At 46.3% G+C, this 25,506-nt stretch overlaps 1 protein-coding gene across 1 annotated transcript; it reads right to left on the bottom strand.

Moving 5' to 3' along the window:
* Positions 1-106: 106 nt before the first annotated feature.
* On the bottom strand, positions 107-23,854 carry PDGFB (platelet derived growth factor subunit B). Its single transcript, XM_075573756.1, has 7 exons — positions 23,307-23,854; positions 15,235-15,331; positions 9,919-10,011; positions 8,879-9,072; positions 5,307-5,454; positions 4,351-4,534; positions 107-835 (listed from the first exon to the last, which is right to left on the bottom strand). The coding sequence occupies exons 1-6, from the start codon at positions 23,361-23,363 to the stop codon at positions 4,398-4,400; spliced, it is 726 nt and encodes a 241-aa protein (XP_075429871.1). The 5' UTR covers positions 23,364-23,854; the 3' UTR covers positions 107-835; positions 4,351-4,397.
* Between the last annotated feature and the right edge of the window lie 1,652 nt (positions 23,855-25,506).

Below are 25,506 nucleotides of genomic sequence, written 5' to 3'. Positions count from 1 at the left end.
TTCTGCATTGACTAATGACCCATCGGATTAACACAGCAGGGGTCCCTGGCAGTCCCATTCAGTTTGAATGGGACTGCCAGGGACCCCCGCTGTTAATCTGATGGGCCATTAGTCAATGCAGATATGCCTTAAACTTGCCTTAAACTAGCCCCAGCATGTACCTGGGTCTTTTTGGCGATTGCCACTGGTTTGTGTTAGAATAACCATCGGCACTACAGTATGTCCAGTAGCAGTCGTCTGCCATACTACAGCATCCAGCGCTGGGCGACACCTGCGACTGGAAGACACCTTTTCATTGGTGCTGGAAGAACCCATTGACTTGAATGAATTGTAAGTTGAATTGTAAGCTTCCAGCGCCAGAAGATGTCTATTGGAAAACCATTTAGTAAATATGGGCCTAACGTCTTCCATGCCGGCAAATGGGACGCCCCAATCCTCTCATCACAGACTCTGTCCTTTCTCGTGCAACCTCAGCAAAAGAAAAACACTTTGTACAAAAATATGTGTATATATATATCTATATATATATAACGGCAATTAAATAAGGCGGTAAAATACATCCAGTGAGTTCAAAGGGATTCTTGGCGTCCGCCCCCGAAGACGTCAGTTAGAGTTGCATGGAAGTAGGTGTTTAGTGGTTTTGGATTGCGGCCATGGAAACCCACTCATGTTTCTCCTCAAGGGGCACGTGCAGTGGGAGCTGGACAGGAACGGGGAGGCTGAGAACTAGTCTTTTTTTGGTTACCCCCATAAAGCACCAGCGCCGGCTCAGGCATTTGAAGCAGACGGCCATAAATGAGCATCGAGGACCCCATGGGGGCCAATTTGTCCATCACTGAAAGGAAAGATAACAGAATTATTAGATTGTCTCATCTAGAGCAGGAGGTGCCAACTCTGGTCATCAAAGGCTTCCAAGGGTATCTATGCCTCAGCACAGGTGGCTCAATCAGTGACTCAGTCAATGACTGCACCACTTGTGCTGAAGCAGGGCTATTAGTAAAATGTGGAGAAGGAGAAAAACTGGAAGAGCACTACTGTAGGTATCAAAAAAGTAGAAAGGAGGGTGCGTATCCCATAAAAAGATTATTTATTGGTCATGGAAAAACGGGGCACAGGAGAGCCCTACCAACGTTTCCCGCTTCACAGGGCGCTTTCTCAAAGTATACATATCACAACTTTATTAACATATATATATAGACACAAACTGACATAACCAGCCAATACTCACAGCTCACATGGGATCCACCCACTTTGATTGCTAATGGTCTTTTTTTGTGTATACACCTAATCAGTATATTCAGACACAGAGACGACAGTGACTAACTCCGCCCCCAACTACCAATCCGGAGACATGCGTGGTCTAGCAACCCCCAGTAGTACGCGCTTGCGCAGTAACCAACTGAGGGAGAGTCCTCAATGTCAATGGAGGGCGTGGGGAGAGCGCGGCATCAAATGGCCCTGACTGTATACCTCACTGGGACTCTAAGTGCGCGCGCAACTGCGCTCTGCAAGACACTAGTCCCTCCCCGCAGTGGGAGCAGACACAGTGAGCTTCGGACCATCGGCGGAGTGCGCTCGCGCAATACCAACCGTCGCGTCAGAGGCTCACAGAATACCCCAAGTGCGGGGTGGGACAATGAAAAGCCAGAGCGCAGAATTATGTGCAGCACAGAGGGGGAACACATTGGGGGTCATGCACTAAGCAGTGATAAGTGGGTTTTCTGGGTGCTGTGCACAAAGCAGTGATAAGTGGGTTTTCTGGGTGCTATGCACAAAGCAGTGATAAGTGGGTTTTCTGGGTGCTATGCACAAAGCAGTGATAAGTGCTTTTAAGTGATATAACTGCCTTTATAGCGTGATACTGCCTGTTGTGAGATTCACGAAGCAGTGATAACAGTGCAGTATTGTAATATAATGGCATTTTTCCCACTTAAAAGCACTTATCACTGCTTTGTGAATCTCACAACAGGCAGTATCACGCTATAATGGCTTTTATCTCACTTAAAAGCACTTATCACTGCTTAGTGCATAACCACCATAGTGTGCTGTGAAATACAAACACATAACATTATTAAAATCAATAAACTTAAAATATATATTAACAAAGAAAACATATATGTAGAACCCCCTGTCTTACTCTCTTCTAAATGATGTTAATCGACCAGAAGGGGTAAATAAAAACTATCACTTGACATATGTATAGTCAAACCGACATCCTGATTTGTTTAGGGAGCTGATGATGGTGAATAAATAGAGTGGTTGCCATTCTATATCCACTCTATTTACTCACCATCATCAGCTCCCTAAACAAATCAGGATGTCGGTTTGACTATACATATGTCAAGTGATAGTTTTTATTTACCCCTTCTGGTCGATTAACATCATTTAGAAGAGAGTAAGACAGGGGGGTTCTACATATATGTTTTCTTTGTTAATATATATTTTAAGTATATTGATTTTAATATTGTTATGTGTTTGTATTTCACAGCACACTATGTGTTCACCCTCTGTGCTGCGCATAATTCTGCGCTCTGGCTTTTCATTGTCCCACCCCACACTTGGGGTATTCTGTGAGCCTCTGACGCGACGGTTGGTATTGCGCGAGCGCACTCCGCCGATGGTCCGGAGCTCACTGTGTCTGCTCCCACTGCGGCGAGGGACTAGTGTCTTGCAGAGCGCAGTTGCACGCGCACTTAGAGTCCCAGTGAGGTATACAGTCAGGGCATTTGATGACGTGCTCTCCCCACGCCCCACGGCCTCCATTGACATTGAGGACTCTCCCTCAGTTGGTTACTGCGCACGCGCGTACTACTGGGGGTTGCTAGACCACGCATGTCTCCGGATTGGTAGTTGGGGGCTGAGTTAGTCACTGTCGTCTCTGTGTCTGAATATACTGATTAGGTGTATACACAAAAGAAGACCATGAGCAATCAAAGTGGGTGGATCGCATGTGAGCTGTGAGTATTGGCTGGTTATGTCAGTTTGTGTCTATATATATATTAATAAAGTTGTGATATGTATACCCTGAGAAAGCGCTCTGTGAAGCGTGAAACGTTGGTAGGGCTCTCCATTGCCCTGTTTTTCCATGACCAATAAATAATCTCTTTATGGGATACGCACCCTCCTTTCTACTTTTTTGATACCTACAGTAGTGCTCTTCCAGTTTTTTTCCTTCTCTACTAGCCTACCTTTGGACGGAAGCACACCTGGGACCCCTCACCTTTGGATGGAAGCACACCTGGGGACCCCTCACCTTTTGATCGCATGGACTGTGCAGCACTCAGAGTGAGTCAATCGCTTGCTACATGTTTTCCCGTTCAGGACTTTTAGACAATTGGTACGTTATAGGGTGTTATTATGCTCAATCTTCCTGGTGTTATTGTTAACAACAGGGTCACTTATTAGTGAGCTTACCATCCGGGACCGCAACCCAGTACCTGTCTTCTATCAAGTTTATGATTAGGGGCCCCCCTACAAGTATCTGGTCATTCATTCATTCATCCTACTGTTGGGGTCTTTAGCATTACGCAGTCACATGGTCTATTAGTAAAATGTGACCTGTTGGTGGCCCTTAAGGACTGGAGTTGGTCACCCTGGTTTAGGGCATTAACAATCACACTGGGTTCTATGAATGTCGTGGTGAGAAACTGGGGCAGAACAAATTGGTTCAAACTGATCAAAGAAAAACAATTCTGTGCATTCAGTGGGATTTTCTCAGCCCCAAAGAAAAAGAAAATATAGAAGTATGTATGTAAATATGTAAGTGGAGATGGGAGAAGTATGTATGTAAATATGTAAGTGGAGATGGGAGAAACGGTCACAATAAGTTCCGCGGAAATCCCGAGTGTTTCATTCAAAATCCGTCCCGCCGTGTATAGTACGGCAATGGGTCGTGTATATAGTACGGCAATGGGTCGGGTATATAGTACGGCAATGGGTCGTGTATATAGTACGGCAATGGATCGTGTATATAGTACGGCAATGGATCATGCGCATTTCAATCCGTGCGGATTCATCAAAAACCGCCATTAGATACGATCCGCAGATCGCTGAATCTGCAGATTGGATTCTTAAAATCCACCAGCGGATTTGATTGCCAATGATAAAAAATAAAAATCCGGAAAAGGCGAATCGCCCTTTTTGAGATTGATCCGCGGAAATCTGCAGACCCAAGGAATAGATCGATCTGCGGCGGATCCAGATCCTGCCCCAAAATTCACCTATCTCTAGTTGTAAGTGGCCCGTAGCCCTGAATTGATAATATACGGTTTGGTAAAACATGGATTCTGGATTGAGGAGAAAGGCTTGATGGGATGTGCATTGGAAGATGGGGTTTGTAACCTTCCTCACCTGCTCAGTAACACATATGAAGAACCCTGTACGTTGTCCCGTCGTCACTACGTAACCAGGAGCTCCCTCTGCTCCTTCTTGCTGGGAATGTGCTTGAATTTTCGATTCTTCCTCTTGGAGTGTCGGAGGTGGGACTCCTCTCTTCGGGGCGCAGGTGCGGGGGGCACGGTGGTTACAGGTAAGACTGTGAGGAGGGAGGATTATTAAAGGCCAGTCAGTCAACAAGGGCTTGGTTATCCCATATGGTGAGGGTTGGAATTCATAGAGCATTGGGGAGAAATAGAGAAGGAGAGAGAGGGAGAGAGACAGAAACAGAGAGATAGAGTGACAGAGAAAAAGGGAGAGACAAAGAAACAGAGAGAGAGAGAGAAAGGGAGGGGGAGACAGAAACAGAGAGAGGGTGAGACGGAGAAAGAGAGGGAGAGACAGAGAAGAGTTTCCATTCAACTGTAGTCGTGTGTTTCCGTGAGATGGTGTCCCAGATTGGCACTATTGCAGTTTAATGAATAACCCCCCAGAGAGAGAATAAGGGAGACAGAGAGAGAGAAGAAGAGAGAGAGAGAGAGAGAGAGAGGCGGGAGAGCGAGATAGAGAGGAGTGATGAGGGGGAAGGATAGCAGAAAGAGGAGAGAGAGAAGGGGGGATAGAGGAGAGAGAGGAGGGGAGGGGAGGCAAGAATGGAAGAGAAAATCTAAGTAAAAATAAAAGTGAGAGAGAGGGAAGTAAAGATAATACTGAGAAAGGAAGGAGACTGAGAAGAGAGAAAGGGGAAGGAATACAAATGAAAGTGTAACAAAGACCCTTATTCAACACGCAGTGCAGCCACTTCCTGTGCTAGAGAAGAACTCCGCTGTATTCAAATAAATGGGTCTAAAGTCTTCCCCAGCACAGGGAGACCGCTTCACAACTTATTGAACAAGGGCCAGAGAGTGTTAGTGACCCCACAGCTCAGTTACCTGCTGCCGCCCTCATCTCATGGTGAGTATGGTGGCTCCTCGGAGCGGGGGGGATACTGGCCTCACACTTGCACTCCACGTGGTCTTCTAGGGGGACCAGCACCTTCTGAAACATGTTTTTCGGTCGCGTTGGGAAGATCTTGTTCACCTGGAGGTGGGGAGAGTCAGCCAATCAGAACCAGTCCATGTAAACTTCAAATGAAACAGCAGGAGTACCACTACTTTCTATTGTATTCTATTGCATTAAAGGGTTAACATGTTTAAAGCAGGGGCCGAACCCCTTTAATTTCAGTTCCAGGGGCCCCCTGCTTCCGGAGATATTTACCTCCATAGGGGGTGCCGGCAGCCGCTCTGTTTGAGGTAGCTGGGCTTTAACGTTTAAAGCGCCCGCGTCACGCAGGCCAATAGGAAGCCAAACCTGATGACATCACGGCTTCCTATTGGGTGCGGGAGCTTTGAAACTCCGCCATTACATTATCCCTGCTGGCCAAGCGGAACGCCTACCAGCGCCCCCTATCTCTGGAAGCAGGGGGTCCCCGGCGCTCAAATAAAGGGGGTTCAGCGCCAGAGACCCTCTGCTTCAACCCCGTGTAAAAACAAATGACAATGAAGTCCTCTGGATTGCCTCTTTAACAATGAATAGCACGGGTTTCCTTATTAACAGCTCACGCTGCGCATCATTACTTTCCTTCATTAGCAGACCACAAGTAGTACTTATCTTTTAGAATAAAAATCAGGATCACCCCCTATTTACAAATCAGTAGTAAAGCATGACTTTTTATTTATTTATTTGTTTTTTTTAGCAGTAGAACCGCTGATAATTTTATTAATAAAAAGCATATTTAATTTATTTTAAAAAAAAGTCGCTGTCATATTATTATTTATTTGCTTTAAAAGCAGTGATACTCTGTCTCTGAACTCCTCTCGTCATCTTTCCATCGCCCCCTTCCGCAGGCTGCGATTCCATCAAACAAAATACCCAGCTAGGAATTTTCCATAAAACAACATTTCGGCAAATCCAACTTTCCAAAGCAGAGGAATTTCCTGGAAATTAACCCCCCCCCCACCCCCCCTACCTCGGCGGTGAGAGAGGGGGGGGGGTGAGCTGTCCCCTCCTCAGGAAACAGATCATAAAGAATTCTCTTATTTGAGTAGTTACATGGGTCTGTGTCACTGGTGTGAATTGTGGGTCAAGCTAACCTGTAACGTATGCCGTCTGTCTCTGTGATTACACTGTCTGTCCTTAAACGTCTGGGTCAAAAAAAAAAAAAGGAATATTAGATCCTTTTTTCCACGTTTCATACATTTGGTGGAAAACTCTTGGGCAGACTATCTCCGAGCTCCTGGTGTAACTTAACGCATGAGATCTGTGAATTAGTCCCATCGTGTTTTTAGAAGTCTGGCTGTACATAGCATTTGTGGAGGTACAAGTTCCTGCGCAGAGCTTACAATCTATGTAGTTGGTGGCTGAGGCACAGGGAGATAAAGTGACTTGCCCAAGGTCACAAGCAGCTGACACCGGGGGTTGAACCAGGATCCGCTGCTGCAGACTCAGTGTCATTGTTATCAGAACTAGTGTTTATACTCACTTGAGCCTATGAAAATTTGCTGCTTATTGAGGTGAAAAAAAGGGATTTTGTCTAAATAACACGAAATGTGTTACTTTTCTCAACAACAAAATCCCCTAGATAGTATCAAACTTTGGGTAAAATTGCTTCCTGGGTAAGATATTCACGCTTGGCTCCTCCTCTTTCCTCGCCAACTGCCATTATCCCGAATTTGCCGCGAATGGAATGGAATGATTTGCCCGTCACTATAAATCAGTTATGCACTGAAATTGATATCCCCATTATCATACGTGTCCAGTTACTCTATAACCCTATAACCACTTTCCATACTGCGCTCCAATGCATGTTGGGTCAAACCAATGGGGATTTAAGTGATTCTTATCATTTCTACTTAATCCCAGGACATCCCGTCTGGTAGATTGATGCATTAGTGCGCTGTGTATGTGAGGACATGTAATAGAATACGAGGAATTGGAAGGGGGAGCCAGGCAGATCGGTGAAGGTACAGGTGTTGATGCACATTTCACAAGGCCTTGTGGTAAAGCCCTTATCCAAAGTGAAATGAGAACCACATCTTAAGTTACCACCGCTTTTGAGATGACAGTGGGAGATGGAGAAGTTTGAAGTGGCCGATGTCGCCCTCTGAATAAGCAGAGAGAGAAAAGAAGCTCTCCCGCGACTCTCACAAGTAACGCCTCGGTGGATGCCCTGCACCTGAACCGGTGTCGCCAATGCTTCAGGCTGGTCACCCATGGATGGTAGAGCAAGGCGGCTCCAGAGGACTTGGTTCAATAAAAGTGGAAAACATTTATTGTAGATGACAAGCGACGTTTTTCGATTCACAACTTGGACCTTTATCAAGATACTAAAAATAGTGAAATATACGGCTTAGATAGATTTGAGAATGGGCGTATTCACGTGAATTAAACCGGGATTGCGTACTAAAAGGCGCATAAGTTGAATTGCATGATTGCTAAGCAGCCACACATCAAGCATAATAAAACCCACATCGGGAAAATGCATTGCCGTGTAATAGTATATCACTTACGCTTCTGTATTACATTCCGACATTCAGTTTAGTAGTTACATTACACTATCTTGTGTCTGTTCTCTATTGATATATTAAGTAGGTTGAGTCTTTGTTACACTGTCCGCTAGTTAGCTTTGTGTCAGTTTGTCTATTTTTGTCACACATAGGTGTTCTAAGCACTTGAATTAGACACTTGTTTGAACATTATACGACACTGCATTTTTCCGATGCTTGTTATTGTTGTTGATGTGTGGCTGCTTGGCAATCACACATTTCCACTATAGTGCCATTAAATACACATTGCACGTTTAACTCACGTGAGCTCGCCCACTCTCAAATCTATTTAAGCCGCATATTTCACTATTTTTAGTATCTTGATAAAGTCCAAGTTGTGGATCGAAACATCGCTCATCATCTACAATAAATATTTTCCACTTTAGTTCAACCAAGTCTCCTGGAGCTGTTTTGTTCTACCATCCATGGGTGAACACTCCACCTGCTGTAATAAGGACATATTCGGCTAGTTTGTATGTTAAAAGTTCCCTGCTCCTATTTTTTAAAAGTGGGAACCCCCTGGTTCTTGAGCAGTGTCAATCCCACTTAATGAGGCATTGCATGGTTAAGAAATGGGTGAACAAATTCATGGTTATAAACCACTACTGATTACCATCAACTCTTCATGAGACGCAAGATGAACATGAAGCAATGAGGCAGAGGTGGAACTTAAAAAGATGACAATCAACCTTAGCAAAAACTCTATATTTGATGCTTGATAGGGACACAGGTGAGTCACCTGAGGATGGCAGCCCACCTTAGTGCCACATCTGGATGGCATGAGGTCATGAGACAGAGATGGGGCACAGCGGCTTAGTCCTGCACGATGCCACTCCTAGATGAGGTATTAGATGGGCATGTGTCAGTAGGGTGGAGATGGGACACACAAGGATGGAAAGGTTGAGACTCTTGTGTGGTACCTGCACAATCCGGATATGGATACGAGACGGAGCACATCTCATGTGCTTTGTGTTGCAGCACCCGGAGCATCGTTGAACCTCCACGCACGGGGGCCACACCAAGAAGTTAGCGTTGGTGGGGTCCACCAGCTTCCGGGTGATCTCAAACACCTCCGCCCGCGTCTTGCACTCTGCGATCACGGCCGGCTCCACATCTGGGGAAAAGAGAGCAATGTGGTGTGTCCCCAATGCAATTTCCTCTCATAGGGGAAGAGTGTGATGCCCCCAATACTAGATTGCAAGCTCTTCAGAACAGATTACATTGCAAGCTCTTTTAACACTGTTTCCATATGTCTGGTGCACCTACTCCTGTATTGATATTGTGTGTTGCATCTCATTAGGTAAAGTTCTGTGCATACTTACAATTTCTTTCTCTATATCATGTCTTTTTTCAACCTCATCTACTATGTATACATTATTGTTTTTTTTTATTGCTTATTATTTTTATTATTATTATTATTAATAAGAGTGAACACATTTTACTCTCTATTTATTTACATTGAATAGGGTTAGTGGAACAAAATTTGTATGTCATGAGGGTGTCCCGGCACCAGATTTTTGGGTATGGGTAGGGCAAAATGGAATTCCAATAACTGGGACCCCCCTTTATACTAAGTTGGCTTCATTATCCGTCGTAAATTTAAAAAAAAGGTTACACATTTTTAAATAATTGAAGGACAAAATGTGTGCATTTGGCTTTAAAGTGCAAGATGAACTCCCCCATGAATTGTGGATAAATGGAACATGCCATAGTTGTTTGTACATCTGAGTGGGGAGATGTATCCATAAAATGTATCCATAACAACCTCTTGAACCAATCAGAGTGCTCCATATCCGAAAGCTCCATTCATGAAATAGGAGTAGGGTAATATCTGAGTGCGTGAGCTTTGTTGAAAGGATCATTCTGATTGGTTAACCTCATTGACTGGATTTATGATGTCACTTCCAGTCTTGCGTCTCTGTCATTCATGAATGGTCATCGACATGGATCATTCTCTTACCTAAACTGCGAATCACCCGGGCGTGACTGGCATTGCCCCATGGCAAGCTTCTTGTTTCATTCCTGGAGTGATAGGGCTCATCCAGCGCCTGTCCTGTCAGGGGAGGAATACATGGACGTTTAGACTCTATAAGGTCACGAACCTATAGCTACAGAACAGCAATTCTCTATCAGCGTGAAAGAAAAGGAACATTGCATTTAAGTTTAGAGTGAATAAAAGTTACAAATATCCCTAGCCAAAGTGTGAAAGTACTAGGGAGTATGGGGTCATTTTCATACCCAGAGTACCACTACTTTTTAATTTTTACAATCAGACTTCCACTACTGTATATTTTTTTTATTTTTTTTTTATCCTTTTAACATCTCCACGGTAATTACGAGCTTTAACGGTTTTTTTTTTTTTACAATCTTTATCTAATGTTTTGGGCTGTTTCTTCAGCCCCCAAAACGGCAGATACGCTTTTGTTTAGTCCTTTGTTTGTTAGTCACTGGGAAGCCATTCTTAGGCTGCGTCCATAGAAGGGCAGACCGCGCTGATGCGTCCGCACGCTGCACGATCAGACTGCCTAAGGCAGTGATCGCGTCTATACAGCGTGCGGGCGCATGCGCTCAGAAGCGGGAGGGGGCGCGCGATGAGCGTGAAATCAGTCAAAACTGATTTTTCGCGCGATCGGGCGGTCACGTGAGCGGTTTGCCCAATGACGTCACTGGCCCGCCCATAGACACGCCCCCGGATGGCGCACGAACAAAGGCCAGGGAAAGCACCCGCTTTCCCTCAGCCTGCGCACTCCTCCGCGCGCCTGCGCACTCCTCCGCATGGCTGCTGTGTCTATGGACGCAGCCTAAGTCAAACAGGTACAGTATCTGTCGAGCTGAAATCCCGCAAACCCCGGAGAAAGGGGAAACATATTCATTTTTCGCCTGTTATAAATAACTACAGCCGTTACAGAAAGGGAGATTCAATGTTTCTAGAGAGCCCTCTGACACTGTTAATTGTTCATTTATTTTGGTTTGGCCGGGGACTGAACCTTTCAGTGTTGGGGCAGGCGTTTTAATGCGACCTTCTGGGAAAGGAATACATTGAGACAATGGTTATTATTCATATTTTAAGGTACTGTACAGAAGCAAATGTTTCCAAGGCAGCCGGTCACCCCACCCTGTCTGTAACCGAGCCCAGACCAAGGACACAAACACTGAATGGGAACAGGCGCAGCACTGCAGTACCATCGTTTATAGAAATAAAGCGGAAGCACTCAGCCACGTAACACCTTCTCTGGCGTGTTTCAGCTCCAGATCCACACAGCTCCGTGAGCTGACGTGACATTAACCTTAAGTTACCGTCATGTTAAGACTAACCGTGTGTCGTCAAAGGTTAATAACTTTACGTCGGGGGTTCTCAACCCAAGTCCTCAAGGGCCAACAGGTCAAATGTTAAAGATATCCCTGCTTCAGCACAGATGGCTCAATCAGTCCCTGCTTAAGCACAGGTCGCCCAATCGGTCCCTGCTTCAGCACAGGTGGCTCAATCAGTGGCTCAGTCGAAGACAGATAGAGTTCTCTCCCGTAAAGAGCACAGCATTAACAAAAATGGTCGTTAGTGATAACGACATGCCCCCCCCCTCCCCCCCCACTTCAAGCCTCCAATTCTGGCATGTACAGTACAGAGGGAGATGCACAGGTAGCTCCTTGGGGCGCATGGAAAGTGGCCTTCAGATGTACAATCAGAGCACATGACACTATTTGATCAGCTGTGAGCGTCTTCACTCAAAGACGCTAAACAAATAGATCAGTTAAAGCCGGGGTGCGCAAACTGGCGACGTCATGCCGTGATATGATGTCATGGCCACGCCTCCCCGTCGCGCGCTTCATCGCAATCGCAAAGTTCATGTTTCACGCTCCGTCTGTAATCGCGACCTATGTTATACATCACCTGCAGACCCGGCGGAGGTGAGGGGTGTCTCCCCCCCTCACGCCTGAATTTCACCCCCATGGAAATTCAGGCGTGCACTAGTGTAATGTATAAACGGCCCTGGTATAAAATGGTAAACAGTATGACTGCCCTTTAATGACCAGTACGACCACCATCATTTACCAGGATTAGCCAGTGATAGGCGCTGGAGCTGCCATTCTGTGCACTGACGAGAGGTGTGCCTGAGACTAGCTGGGTATTAATGAGTCACACAGCTGTAACAGCTGCACTGAGCTTGGAAGAGCAGAGAGAAGGTGGGTGGGGGGAATTCTTTTCATGCACAAGCCAGAGCTGGGGGCTGGCATTGCAGACAAAGAGGGGAAGTCGTGTCCGGCACAGATAGCAGGGTTCAGGGGTCTGACGTGCGAGGGGACACAATAGCAAAGAGGGAGGTCGCAAGAGAACAGAGCGAGCCCTGACGCACTCCAAACACTGCGCTCCTGGCGTGGGTCGCTCTACACGTGGCTCGTCTCTGTGTATGACTCCAATTAACCCTTTACTGCCAAGAGAGCCTGAAAATTATAAATATATGTGTGTGTGTGTGTGTGTGTGTGTGTGTGTGTGTGTGTGTGTGTGTGTGTGTGTGTGTGTGTGTGTGTGTGTGTGTGTGTGTGTGTGTGTGTATGTATATATATATATATATATATATATATATATATATATATATTAGTGCTACTGGGTAGTGGCCTACTGTATACAACAAATGAAAATACCCCTTGTGGTGCATTTGCATGTCTCATACAGGTTTGCAACCCTGTCTTTCCCCATTATCGCTTAGCAAACAGTGCTTCCACTGCAGCAAGGGATTCTGGGTAATGAGCACACAGTGCCTACAACAAAAGACAAAAAAGCCCCAATGCTGCATCCAATGTGACAAATGATCTGTTATTCTTCTCATAAGTAAGGGTCACTAGTCTATCCTTTGGCCATAGCACTTTAATCCTCGATACCACGTTCTGAGCTTGTAGTGTGTGTGTGTGTGTGTGTGTGTGTGTGTGTGTGTGTGTGTGTGTGTGTGTGTGTGTGTGTGTGTGTGTGTGTGTGTGTGTGTGTGTGTGTGTGTGTGTGTGTGTGTTAGTGTTAAGCTCACCCACCCACTTTAATTGGCAGGTCCTGATATATATCTGTGATCAGTAGCACAACCAAGAGAGGGTGCATGTGCACCCCCAAGAATTGCTACCGCGCTTACAGACGTCCTGCACTCCTCCGCACAGCCATGGAACTGATTGCCATGGGAGAGAGCAGCCCTCCTATATCTGTATTGCGCCGTCATCATGGCGACGCGTTGCCAAGACAACACGCCGTCAGGTGACCCAGCAACGTCACATGGTGACGCGATGCCCTAACAACGCGCCGTCAGGTGACCCAGCAATGTCACATGGTGACGTGTTGCCATGACAACGCGCCACCATGTGACGTTGGGTCACGTGATGGTGGGTTGCCATGGCAGCACATCACCACATGACGGCGCCCCCGAATGAGATTTTCTGATTGCGCCCCTGCCGGTGATGACCACTGTCTATTGCGAGACTTCTTCCTCCAACAGGGAGGCAGAGAGAACATGCAGTGCAAGCTGTGTGGTCCTGCAGTGACTGATTTCAGAAGATACTTCCTAGCAACTCATATACAGTAAGACAAGTCATTTATTGGCATCGAATCCAAAATGTTTCAGATGGGTAGACACGGAGAAGACTTTATCTAACCCAGTTTCTTTAGCTGCTCGGATCCGGATGTCAGAGAAACTACTTTCGATATACTCTATCCCCTTCCCGACTATAAAATGTACACTAGATATAATGAATCTGGCTAGGAACTCCTCTCTTTTTGCCCTCAAAATGAACCCCACTATTTGGTACTCCTAACTTTGAGCCAGGTATGTCTAGCAGGACTTTTGAATATTGGAAGAGTTGGCTGTGGGATATCTCATAGTAAAGGGAAGATGCTTGATTCTGAAGTAATCATGGCCACATGTGAAATACAACCATCTTTATTATTTATTACTTGCAAATCAGGAACTTTCAGTGTTATGTTTCTTTTACCTAGAGTTTCAAAGAGTCTGGTATCACCTTTAAATGAGGAGTGGGTTCCATATGGAGATTTCCCGGCTCATGGTTATATGACAAGGTGGGAGGAGGATCTCCAGGTGGAGATTCCACGTGAGGACGGGGAGGACATTTGGGAATTTGCAGCCAAGACATCGATCTGTACCACCATTAAGCAAAATGCTTATAGCATTGTGTTTAGGTGATACCTGACCCCTAAAAAATGAAGTACCATATACCTGGGATCCTCAGATAAATGTTGAAGAAACATTTCTCCATATGGATGTCCATCTGGAGATAGGACTCATATTTGGTGGTCTTGCTAAAAGGTTATTAGACTCATGGTCATGATTCATATTTTGATTGAGTCACACCAAGATACCAAAGTTAACTTAGACCCGACATCCTTTTTACTAGCCAAACCTTTAGAAAACTTGACCCCACATTTCAATAAACTTTGCTCACACACTCTAAAATAAGTTATACTTGGCACTCACAAGTTACTTTAAATAATATATAACTACATGTAGTTAATAAACCTTTATATTATATATATATATATATAGTCATGGTATGGAGATTTGCACTCACGTTTTGGTTGGAAGGCAGATGCTTGTCCCATATGCAACATATAGACGTATGGTAACCAGGGGGATCCTGATGACCAAAGAAGACAGCACACCACAAAGATGATACAAAATAGTGTATTGTGAAACACAGGGCCGCCAACGTTTCGGTCCTCGTAGAGGGATCTTCCTCAGGGCAATACACTATTTTGTATCATCTTTGCGGTGTGCTGTCTTCTTTGGTCATCAGGATCCCCCTGGTTACCATAAGTATATATATATATATATATATATATGTGATAAAAAATCACTGGCACTCCAATAGAAATTCAATAATGAATAGGTGCATGTCCCATATAAATAATAAAAGTATACATTACCGCATAGCAGCAAAAAGGGAGACAGCACTCAGGTGAATGAAAATAAATGTATTAAATATAGCACATAACTCCAACGTTTCGATCCCACAGGGGGATCTTCCTCAGGGTGGAGTTATGTGCTGTATTTAATACATTTATTTTCATTCACCTGAGTGCTGTCTCCCTTTTTGCTGCTATGCGGTAATGTATACTTTTATATATATATATATATTGTAAACATTTTCTGGAAGTGCAAACTTAATTGCCTTGTAACTTAATATATGGCCTAAGGACAGTGACAGAATGAGGAAGTCTCAGTGTGTGGAGAGGCCAGTACGTTATGAAGGGACAGTGTGAGGACGGCAATCTGAAGAGATTTACCTACGGAATCTATCTGAAGCAACCTCCGTAGGTCTGAGATGGAGCTCACAGCTCCCCCTGCGATCTTCTCGTACATTTCCTCTGGAATAGGGTCTCCCTGTGGAAAGAGAAATATAGGTTAACATGTTCCCATCTACACTGTGTCTGTAGCCACATAAAGTCATCAAACCGCGGTCCGCGCCGTCGTGGCCGAGCCGGCCATTAAAGTCAACAGCAGATTGGAAGAGTCTTCCAACACACTGCGGGCCAAGCCAGCCCAACACAGACTTATCAGGGATTTTCAATCGAGGAATTAAATGCATCCTCTGTATATATTCTAAAATCAATATATGGAATTGGTTGTTACAGCACAAGTTTAGAGCAAGATTTAGGGGCCTACATTATATACAAAGATCGTATTTGAGTTTTTATTGTGCATCGACATTTCAGTGCAAAGAGCAGCACAAACCCTCATACAATGTGTGTCGTACGTATGAAGGTCGTTACGGGACTTTATCCAGATTATGCATAGTCCGATGTTTGAAATTAATTTTGACGCGTTGCGTCATGGAGAATACCTGAATGCTACAATTTCAATTATTACAGAATTCACTGTATTTTTTTAATTTCTAACTAGTATTAGTAAATATCAATGATTAGTGTAATATTATTCATAATAGCAATACCGTGAAAATAATACATTTAGTTAACCTATATAATGAAACATCCGCATTGCGTCAAATTACATTTATTGTTGATACAAAGCAATGTAATTCTGCGCTAACACTATTAAGAGTCTTTTTAGGGCCCATGCCAAGATGAACTTGGCCAATGATTTTCACACACTTACTCTTTTTTGGGGAGCACAGAAATATCATTTTTTAGTACATCCCATTAACATCTCTTCGCCCAGCAACACAGGGGAAACATTTACAGGTTTACTGGTCTGGGGAGTTTTGATTTACTGGAGACAGGATAGGAAGAATTATTTTCCCTTGTGAAACATAATTGGCAAATGCTGGAGTGATTTTATTTCATTGTCCTTTCTTGGGAGTTAATATTTATATCTCACCCAGTTTAGCATTAAACACAATGCCGAATTCAATGGTCTTTTTTTCCAATCCGTGTAGTCTTTATTTCTCACAGACCTGTCTAATAATGTCACCAAACCTTCCCAACCCCTTGTAGATGTGATGTCACCGAGTTATGCCCGAGTGTTATGATGTCACAGACTTCTTAGCAACAACCTGGAGATGGGATGTCACCAAGTTATTCCCAGCAACTGTGTTTTTTCTGAAGTCACCAACTCTTGCCCGGCTACCTGACCGTGTGATGTCATGAGGTCATGACCAGGAGATATGTGAAATGATGTAACCCACTCCTTCACATCAACATATTGCTTTAGTATTAACTCCAGATCAGCTAAGCCAGCTCTGCATCATCATGTGATGTAGCTCAAAGCGAGCCAACCAAGTCATAGGCCCTTATTCTGTAAGGTGGGATAAGCGCAGATGACGTGCTATCGCATGAATGCCCCATTGACTTGAACAGGGCTTTTCCTGCGATAGCATGTCAACTGCGCTTATTCCATCTTACAGAATAGGCCCCATAGATTCTTAAACCTTTTAATGGACCAACAAGATAGTTCTTTGTGGATGCAACCTTATGAACAGAGCATTTGCAAACCTCGTGTCTCTTCCTCAGTTTCCCAGAGTAGAGATCTGAAGAGGTCCATACGCAATATTACACATATGATGAACTCTTGGGCCACTGAAAGGTATGACATCCTACAACCACTCCACAAGTTTCCCGGACCAGCACAGCTACCTGAACCCCATATCCCATAAGAGATGCAGGACAAGTGCTATGGTGTAAAACAAAGGAGACTGGATCAGGCTCTCATGACAATGTATTGTAGATGACATCAATATCTCTGATGCCCCTAGCACTCAGCTGACAGGTCAAGTGATACGATAACCTCACCATTTCCATATCAGTCATGGGGATGGTGGAGTCATTTCCATTAACTCTTCCAATTCGTTGGTGGCTCCTCCGGCTGCAATGGGGTACAAGACTGATCTGCTAAGACAGAGGTGGCCAACTCCAGTCCTCACGGGCCCCCAACAGGCCAGGTTATCCCTGCTTCTGCACAGGTGGCTCAGCCATAATGACTGAGCCACTGATTGAGTCACTTGTGCTGAAGCAGGGATATCCCGAATACCTGGACAGTTGGTGGGCCTTGAGGACTGGAGTTGGCCACCCCTGCCCTAATATGTCCCAATGGTCCCCTTCCCCATCACGTCTTAGAGCTCCAATCTCCCATACATAAAGTCCAGCCCGAGGGGAGATTGGAGCAGAATAGAGCTATAACTAAAAAAGGTATTTGGCAGTCGGCCTTTCTAGGAAGAAATAGTAGAAGCAAGGGGAGAGGTGCCAGTTATTGTTCTAAGGAGAGGCTGTTCCCCACAAGGAGAAACCAGGGAAGAGTAAATAAAAAAGAACAGAGAGGGGAGAAGGAAGAACGTGAAAACGCAACAGGGGAGGGGCGGAGAGAAAGGTACACGAAAAGAGGGCAAGTTAAAGATCAAGCTCGGAAAGGGAAAGAATAAGAAAATATAGAGGAAGAGAGAAGAAAAGAATATAGAAAAAGACTGAACATAGAGAAAGGAGAGAAAGGAGAAAATAGAAAATAAAAGTTGTGTGTGTGTATGAGAGGGAGAGGAAAGGAGTGAGAGGGGGACGGGAGAGGGAGAGAAGGAGAGGAGAAGGAGAGAAGGGAGGTAGAGGGAAAGGGAGCGAGAAGGATAAGGAGAGGGAGTGGGAAGGAGAGGAAGGAGAGAGAGGGGAGGTAGAGTGAAAGATGGAGAGAAGGAAAGAGAGAGAAGAAGGGGAGAGAGGAGATGGAAGGAGAGAAAAGAGAAGGGGGAGAGAGAGAGAGAGGAAGAGGAGAGGGAAAGAAGGGAGGTAGAGGGAAAAGGATAAGGAGAGGGAGTGGGAAGGAGAGAAAAAAGGAGAGGGAAGGATAGAGAGGGGTGGTAGAGTGAAAGATGGAGCAAAGGAGAGAGAAAATAAGGGGGGAGAGGAGAGGGAAGGAGAGAAAAGAGAAGGGGAAGGAGAGGGAGAGGGAGAGAAGGAGAGAGAAGAAGAAAGAGAAAGAGAGAAATAACCAAGGAAATAAATATTAAAGAAAAGCAAAGCGAGAAAGAGAAGTGTGATCGGTGCCAGGTAGGTGAGGTGCCAGGTAGGTGAGGTGCCAGGTAGGTGACGTGCCAGGTAGGTGAGGTGCCAGTGTAAATAAGGGCACCCTGTCCCGAACTGGAGAGAAAGAAGGGAACAGAAGGAGGAAGCAAAAAACTTGGGCAGAAGACACAGGTGTAAAGGGAGTGCTGGAAAAGGAGAGTGGATCAGGGAAAGGAACTAAGGATAGAGACAGCGGTGGGGGAGGAGAGCGTTCTGCGCACTCTGTAACACCTGAGTGGGAGCAGAGACAGTTACTAATCAGGAGGAACGTGATGCTGCTGGAATGGAGTGGTCATACTCCACACGGCTGTATATTGCAGCACATTCTTTAGGAGATCCCCTCCGAATGTTTTGACCCTATTCACCACTGGCAAGGGTCAAAATCCCATACAAACCAGGTAAACTCTATGTCCTTTGCGGTCATTAAAAATCAGTGGCACTCTCAGCATCAAGCAACATGCGTGGCAGGCCCCTCCGGCAGCACAGGGGTTAAATGCATTTGTCATTATTATTACTATTACTACCAACATTTTAGTGTAAATAATTAGACCAGGGGCGGCCAACTCCAGTCCTCAAGGGCCACCAACAGGTCAGGATGTCAGGATATCCCTGCTTCAGCACAGGTGGTGCAATCAGTCCCTGCTTCAGCACAGGTAGTTGCAGTCGACTGAGCCACTGATTGAGCCACCTGTGCTGACGCAGGGACATCCTGAGGACCAGACCTGTTGGTGGCCCTTGAGGTCTGAGTTGGCCCCTCCTGTATTAGGCCTCAGCCAGGGTGGCGCGGGGCGGGCTCACGCTGGCCGCTCTGTAACACATTGAGGCAACGTGTGTGGCCAGCGTGAGCGAGCGCCTGTGCATGCTCGGCGCTTAGGTGCTGGCAGAGCAAGCAAATTTGATTGTGCCGCTCGCAAGCGCGTCACGTGAGCAGTTCACCCAATAAGGGCGAACCAGCTCCGTGATGTCGTGCCACGCCCCCAGACGAGCGCGCACCTAGCCGGCCACGAATCGCCCGGCCGAGTAGGGCGCAGCGCCACCGCGCCCGCTCCCTGACTGGTGCATGGGGTGAGGGAGGTTCTGTACGTTATCGCCAGCATGGCGCATGGGGTAAGGGAGGTTCTGTACGTTATCGCCAGCATGGTGCATGGGGTGAGGGAGGCTCTGTACGTTATCGCCAGCATGGTGCATGGGGTGAGGGAGGTTCTGTACGTTATCGCCAGCATGGCGCATGGGGTAAGGGAGGTTCTGTACGTTATCGCCAGCATGGCGCATGGGGTAAGGGAGGTTCTGTACGTTATCGCCAGCATGGTGCATGGGGTAAGGGAGGTTCTGTACGTTATCGCCAGCATGGTGCATGGGGTAAGGGAGGTTCTGTACGTTATCGCCAGCATGGTGCATGGGGTGAGGGAGGCTCTGTACGTTATCGCCAGCATGGTGCATGGGGTGAGGGAGGTTCTGTACGTTATCGCCAGCATGGCGCATGGGGTGAGGGAGGTTCTGTACGTTATCGCCAGCATGGCGCATGGGGTAAGGGAGGTTCTGTACGTTATCGCCAGCATGGCGCATGGGGTAAGGGAGGTTCTGTACGTTATCGCCAGCATGGCGCATGGGGTAAGGGAGGTTCTGTACGTTATCGCCAGCATGGTGCATGGGGTAAGGGAGGTTCTGTACGTTATCGCCAGCATGGTGCATGGGGTAAGGGAGGTTCTGTACGTTATCGCCAGCATGGCGCATGGGGTAAGGGAGGTTCTGTACGTTATCGCCAGCATGGTGCATGGGGTAAGGGAGGATCTGTACGTTATCGCCAGCATGGTGCATGGGGTAAGGGAGATTCTGTACGTTATCGCCAGCATGGTGCATGGGGTAAGGGAGATTCTGTACGTTATCGCCAGCATGGTGCATGGGGTAAGGGAGGTTCTGTACGTTATCGCCGGCATGGTGCATGGGGTAAGGGAGGTTCTGTACGTTATCGCCAGCATGGTGCATGGGGTAAGGGAGGTTCTGTACGTTATCGCCAGCATGGTGCATGGGGTAAGGGAGGTTCTGTACGTTATCGCCAGCATGGTGCATGGGGTAAGGGAGGTTCTGTACGTTATCGCCAGCATGGTGCATGGGGTAAGGGAGGTTCTGTACGTTATCGCCGGCATGGTGCATGGGGTAAGGGAGGTTCTGTACGTTATCGCCGGCATGGTGCATGGGGTTGAGGGAGGTTCTGTACGTTATCGCCAGCATGGCGCATGGGGTAAGGGAGGTTCTGTACGTTATCGCCAGCATGGTGCATGGGGTGAGGGAGGCTCTGTACGTTATCGCCAGCATGGTGCATGGGGTAAGGGAGGTTCTGTACGTTATCGCCAGCATGGTGCATGGGGTAAGGGAGGTTCTGTACGTTATCGCCAGCATGGTGCATGGGGTAAGGGAGGTTCTGTACGTTATCGCCAGCATGGTGCATGGGGTAAGGGAGGTTCTGTACGTTATCGCCAGCATGGCGCATGGGGTAAGGGAGGTTCTGTACGTTATCGCCAGCATGGTGCATGGGGTAAGGGAGGTTCTGTACGTTATCGCCAGCATGGTGCATGGGGTAAGGGAGGTTCTGTACGTTATCGCCAGCATGGTGCATGGGGTGAGGGAGGCTCTGTACAGTACGTTATCGCCAGCATGGTGCATGGGGTAAGGGAGGTTCTGTACGTTATCGCCAGCATGGTGCATGGGGTAAGGGAGGTTCTGTACGTTATCGCCAGCATGGTGCATGGGGTAAGGGAGGTTCTGTACGTTATCGCCAGCATGGTGCATGGGGTAAGGGAGGTTCTGTACGTTATCGCCAGCATGGTGCATGGGGTGAGGGAGGCTCTGTACGTTATCGCCAGCATGGTGCATGGGGTAAGGGAGGTTCTGTACGTTATCGCCAGCATGGTGCATGGGGTAAGGGAGGTTCTGTACGTTATCGCCAGCATGGTGCATGGGGTAAGGGAGGTTCTGTACGTTATCGCCAGCATGGTGCATGGGGTAAGGGAGGTTCTGTACGTTATCGCCAGCATGGTGCATGGGGTAAGGGAGGTTCTGTACGTTATCGCCAGCATGGTGCATGGGGTAAGGGAGGTTCTGTACGTTATCGCCAGCATGGTGCATGGGGTGAGGGAGGCTCTGTACGTTATCGCCAGCATGGTGCATGGGGTAAGGGAGGTTCTGTACGTTATCGCCAGCATGGTGCATGGGGTAAGGGAGGTTCTGTACGTTATCGCCAGCATGGTGCATGGGGTAAGGGAGGTTCTGTACGTTATCGCCAGCATGGTGCATGGGGTAAGGGAGGTTCTGTACGTTATCGCCAGCATGGTGCATGGGGTAAGGGAGATTCTGTACTTTACAGCTACCTCAGCTAATGTTTTATTTTCAGGGCCGCCTCACATATATACCTGAAGAAGGTCCCCTGTGCAGGACCGAAACGTTGTTTTCGGGACGTTAACATACTTTTTTCAACACCCAAGACACGTGCTGTATTCTGTATGTGAATGCCTTGTTTATTCTAATGATATACCGCATATATATATATATATATATATATATATATATATATAGACATATACACACACACTTTGCAAATCTTGCAGTTTAATGATGCTCTCTTTTCAACTCTCTCTCTCTTTTCAATTCTTTATCTTCCCATTCTCTTTATTCCCATTTTATTTCCCATTTTCTCTCTCTGTCTCTTCCCATTCTCTTTTACTCTCTGTCTCTTCCCATTCTCTTTTACTCTCTGTCTCTTCCCATTCTCTTTTACTCTCTGTCTCTTCCCATTCTCTTTTACTCTCTGTCTCTTCCCATTCTCTTTTACTCTCTGTCTCTTCCCATTCTCTTTTACTGTCTCTTCCCATTCTCTTTTACTCTCTCTCTCTTCCCATTCTCTTTTACTCTCTGTCTCTTCCCATTCTCTTTTACTCTCTGTCTCTTCCCATTCTCTTTTACTCTCTCTCTCTTCCCATGCTCTCTCTCGCTCTCTCTCTCTCTTCCCCTGCAGCTTTCCTCCCTGCTTCTCTCTCTCTCTTCTCCCAGTTTTCTCTCCCCCTCTCCTCCACGCCTCCGAGGCGTGTGTGCGTGCTGTAATGTAACCTGCCCTCCCCAGGCAGTCTCCTTGCACTCTCCCTGAGGCTGCACATTCACAGCGTCCAAGTCCCCAGGCAGCTCACACACTTCCGCATACACTCCCAGCCCGTGGCAGGTGGAATGGGACAAGGCACACAGGTCGTCACACTTAGTGCTGATACCAGCCTTCAGTCTGTCACCACCCGCCCACCCCCCCTGTCCCTAATAACCAGGCACGTTCCCATTCACCAGATCCTTTTTTCTACTTTCTCCCTCGTCCCACTGCATGGAAGATAACACGACTGTCATTTCCTGCACTATTAATAAGGCACTTTTACTCATACAGTGTCTAAGCCTCCCGACATACCACTTAGATTGTAAGCTCTTCCGGGCAAGGTCTTCCTTTGACTTATGTTGTCTTGTACCTGTTGTCTTTTATTTACCCTGTATAGTAATTTTGAAAAGCGCTGAGTACACTGCGGGCATTATATAAATAAAATGATACATACATACATGTATATTTAATAATAATAATAGGAAGTACTATTGCTCTTTTCCCTAAAAGTAACACTTAGATCGTAAGCTCTTAGGGCAAAAGGGACATCCTTATGTTCCTAACGCTTCTTTCGCTACGCCTGTTATTGAGAAACAACGTGTGCCAGCCTTGTAGGGTGTAAACAGCCTGTTACAGTAGAGAGAACAGTTGCAGAACCTCAATGAAAAAAAGCAGATCATGGGGGTGGAAGACCCTAGGTAGATCCCCCCCAAATCCTTACCTCAGCACGGACGAGATGCAGGAACCAAACCGACAGCAGTAGACCCCTGAAATTCATCCTGAAGAAAACCACAGGAGGGTTTGTGGTTCATGAATAAAGTAGCTGTCAGCTCTGTGCAGATGGTAAATAGAAGGAAGGGAGGCACACACCCTTCCAAAAAGGGGATCTCCTCCCCCCCAAACAAAAACCCCTTATTCCAACTTCTTGGGGGGGCACATCAGTGGGATAACGGAGAAGGGTTGCAGCTGGGGATGAGAGCTTGGAAAACGACAGGCGAAAGGTGACATAGGTGAGGACATTCCCAATGAGATGCAAGGTGAGTGTGACCACCACACCCCCCCCAAAAAAAATATTGTAGGATAGAGTTATAAGGCTGGCGTCCGTATAGGTATCCCTTGCAGACCAGACTCACAGAGAGATCCCAGTGTCACTGGCTCAAGTTAAAAGCGTGCTGTGGTTTTCTTTTTTTACTGTACAAGCAGAAGGGGCGTGTGGGGGGAGAAGAGAGAGGACAGAGAGGAGGAAGAGGGAGGGCACCTTGTGTAAGGTGTGCTGTGCTGTATGCGCCTGGTGGTGTGTTTGAAAAGTTTAACTGTGTGTAAACATTGTCATGTACAAAAATAAATGTAGGGCGGGCTTTATTGCCCTTTGTTTCCGCCCTATCTCATCGTGATCCTGTACCTTTTTCAAACTGGGATTCAGAAAGGGAGGGGGCGTGCATTAAACGTCCACTGTAGTTTACTGTAATGTAAAGATATATATATATATATATACAGTATATATATATATATACAGTATATATATATATATTTTATATATATATAAAGCAACTGTAAATATTACTGTATGTTCATTTGCATGTCTTTTATATAATAACAATAAATAGATGATACCGTTCTGTGGCTAACTAAATGCTTTTATTTGTGCGAGCTTTCGAGATACATTGATCTCTTCTTCCGGCGATGTTACACACACACACACGCACGCACGCACACACGCACGCACGCACGCACGCACGCACGCACATATAATCTTGTTTTATTCTTTTTTTCACATTACATTATATTAGATGTGGAAATGGTAGACACATAGGGTTAGGATCAGAAATTGAAGTTCCAACGCGGCAGGGGGCGAGTTACTAAAATCCCAATGACGGCCATCTTTAAAAGGCCCAGCAAAAAATATAGTTCGCAAACAAAACAGGTGAAGCACACAAACACACACTATTGTAGACTGGCTGTGTAAGGCTATCCGTTATTGTTAAGGCTTCCGATTAACCCCTTCACTGCCAGTGGGCATTGCAATGCATTGCTGAGGGGGCTCTGTCCCTTTAATTCCAGCTTCATGTCCCGGGCAGGTTTAACACAGGCTATTTATACACTGGAACTTCCCAACACACTCATGTCCCTGAAACAGGCCACTCCACTCCCACTCAGGACGGAGACATAGATAGTTAACCATCGTATGGCCTGTCTTCTAAATAGTTAACCCCTTTAAAGGTTCAACTTAAAAACAATAATAATAATAATACGTTTCTTTTTTCTTAAAAATCCATTTAAAAATCCCACCGAATTATTATCATTTTTTTTTAAATATCCTTGTAAAAGGATATATATATTTTATAACCTTTGAAACATCCCACAACAGAACAATTCTGTCCCCAAAAATATAATCCAATAACATATGTTTCACACAAAAAGGTGGCGGGGGGTGGGGGGTGGGGGGTGATTAGCATTAGATTATGATCAGGGCAGTGCTGTATTTCCCCTATTAAAATCAGTGCAAATTCCCGTTAGGAAAATTCTATTGGGGTGGGAAATATGAAACCAGGACTGTCTGAGTCTGTCCCTGGAGGTAACCCAACTCCTGGGGGTCCTGTGACGTTCCAGGTGACATTATTATGACATGCCCTGGGAATTTAGACCCCCCACCGCGTGTGCTGCCCCTGTGCCTGGGGGCTGGGGGGGTTCTGGGCTCATGCTGCTGCTGCTGCATACTTGGGATAGTTGGAGAAGTCCCAGACACTGATTAATAGGGAAGAGCAGTCAGACATTAACAGGGCTGGAGGGCAGAGGGTAGGTCAGAGTGTGTAACACAGGGAGAGAGGGGGTGGGAGAGAGAGAGGGGGGAGAGAGAGGGGGGGAGAGAGAGGGGGGGGAGAGAGAGGGGGGGGAGAGAGAGAGGGGGGGGGAGAGAGAGA

Source organism: Ascaphus truei, chromosome 17, assembly GCF_040206685.1.
Source record: "Ascaphus truei isolate aAscTru1 chromosome 17, aAscTru1.hap1, whole genome shotgun sequence".
In the NCBI taxonomy this organism is placed as follows: Eukaryota; Metazoa; Chordata; class Amphibia; order Anura; family Ascaphidae; genus Ascaphus; species Ascaphus truei.
This window is presented reverse-complemented; position numbering and strand designations above follow the sequence as displayed.

What these genes read in the sequence shown, in the direction of transcription:
- PDGFB (XM_075573756.1), bottom strand. Translation starts at nt 23,363, where the DNA reads ATGAATTTCAGGGGTCTACTGCTGTCGGTTTGGTTCCTGCATCTCGTC. An exon ending in GCTTCAGATAGATTCCGTAG is followed by an intron (nt 10,012 to 15,234) that starts GTAAATCTCTTC and finishes CTCCCCTGACAG; the next exon opens with GACAGGCGCTGGATGAGCCC. An exon ending in TCCATATCCGGATTGTGCAG is followed by an intron (nt 5,455 to 8,878) that starts GTACCACACAAG and finishes CCCCACCTCCAG; the next exon opens with GTGAACAAGATCTTCCCAAC.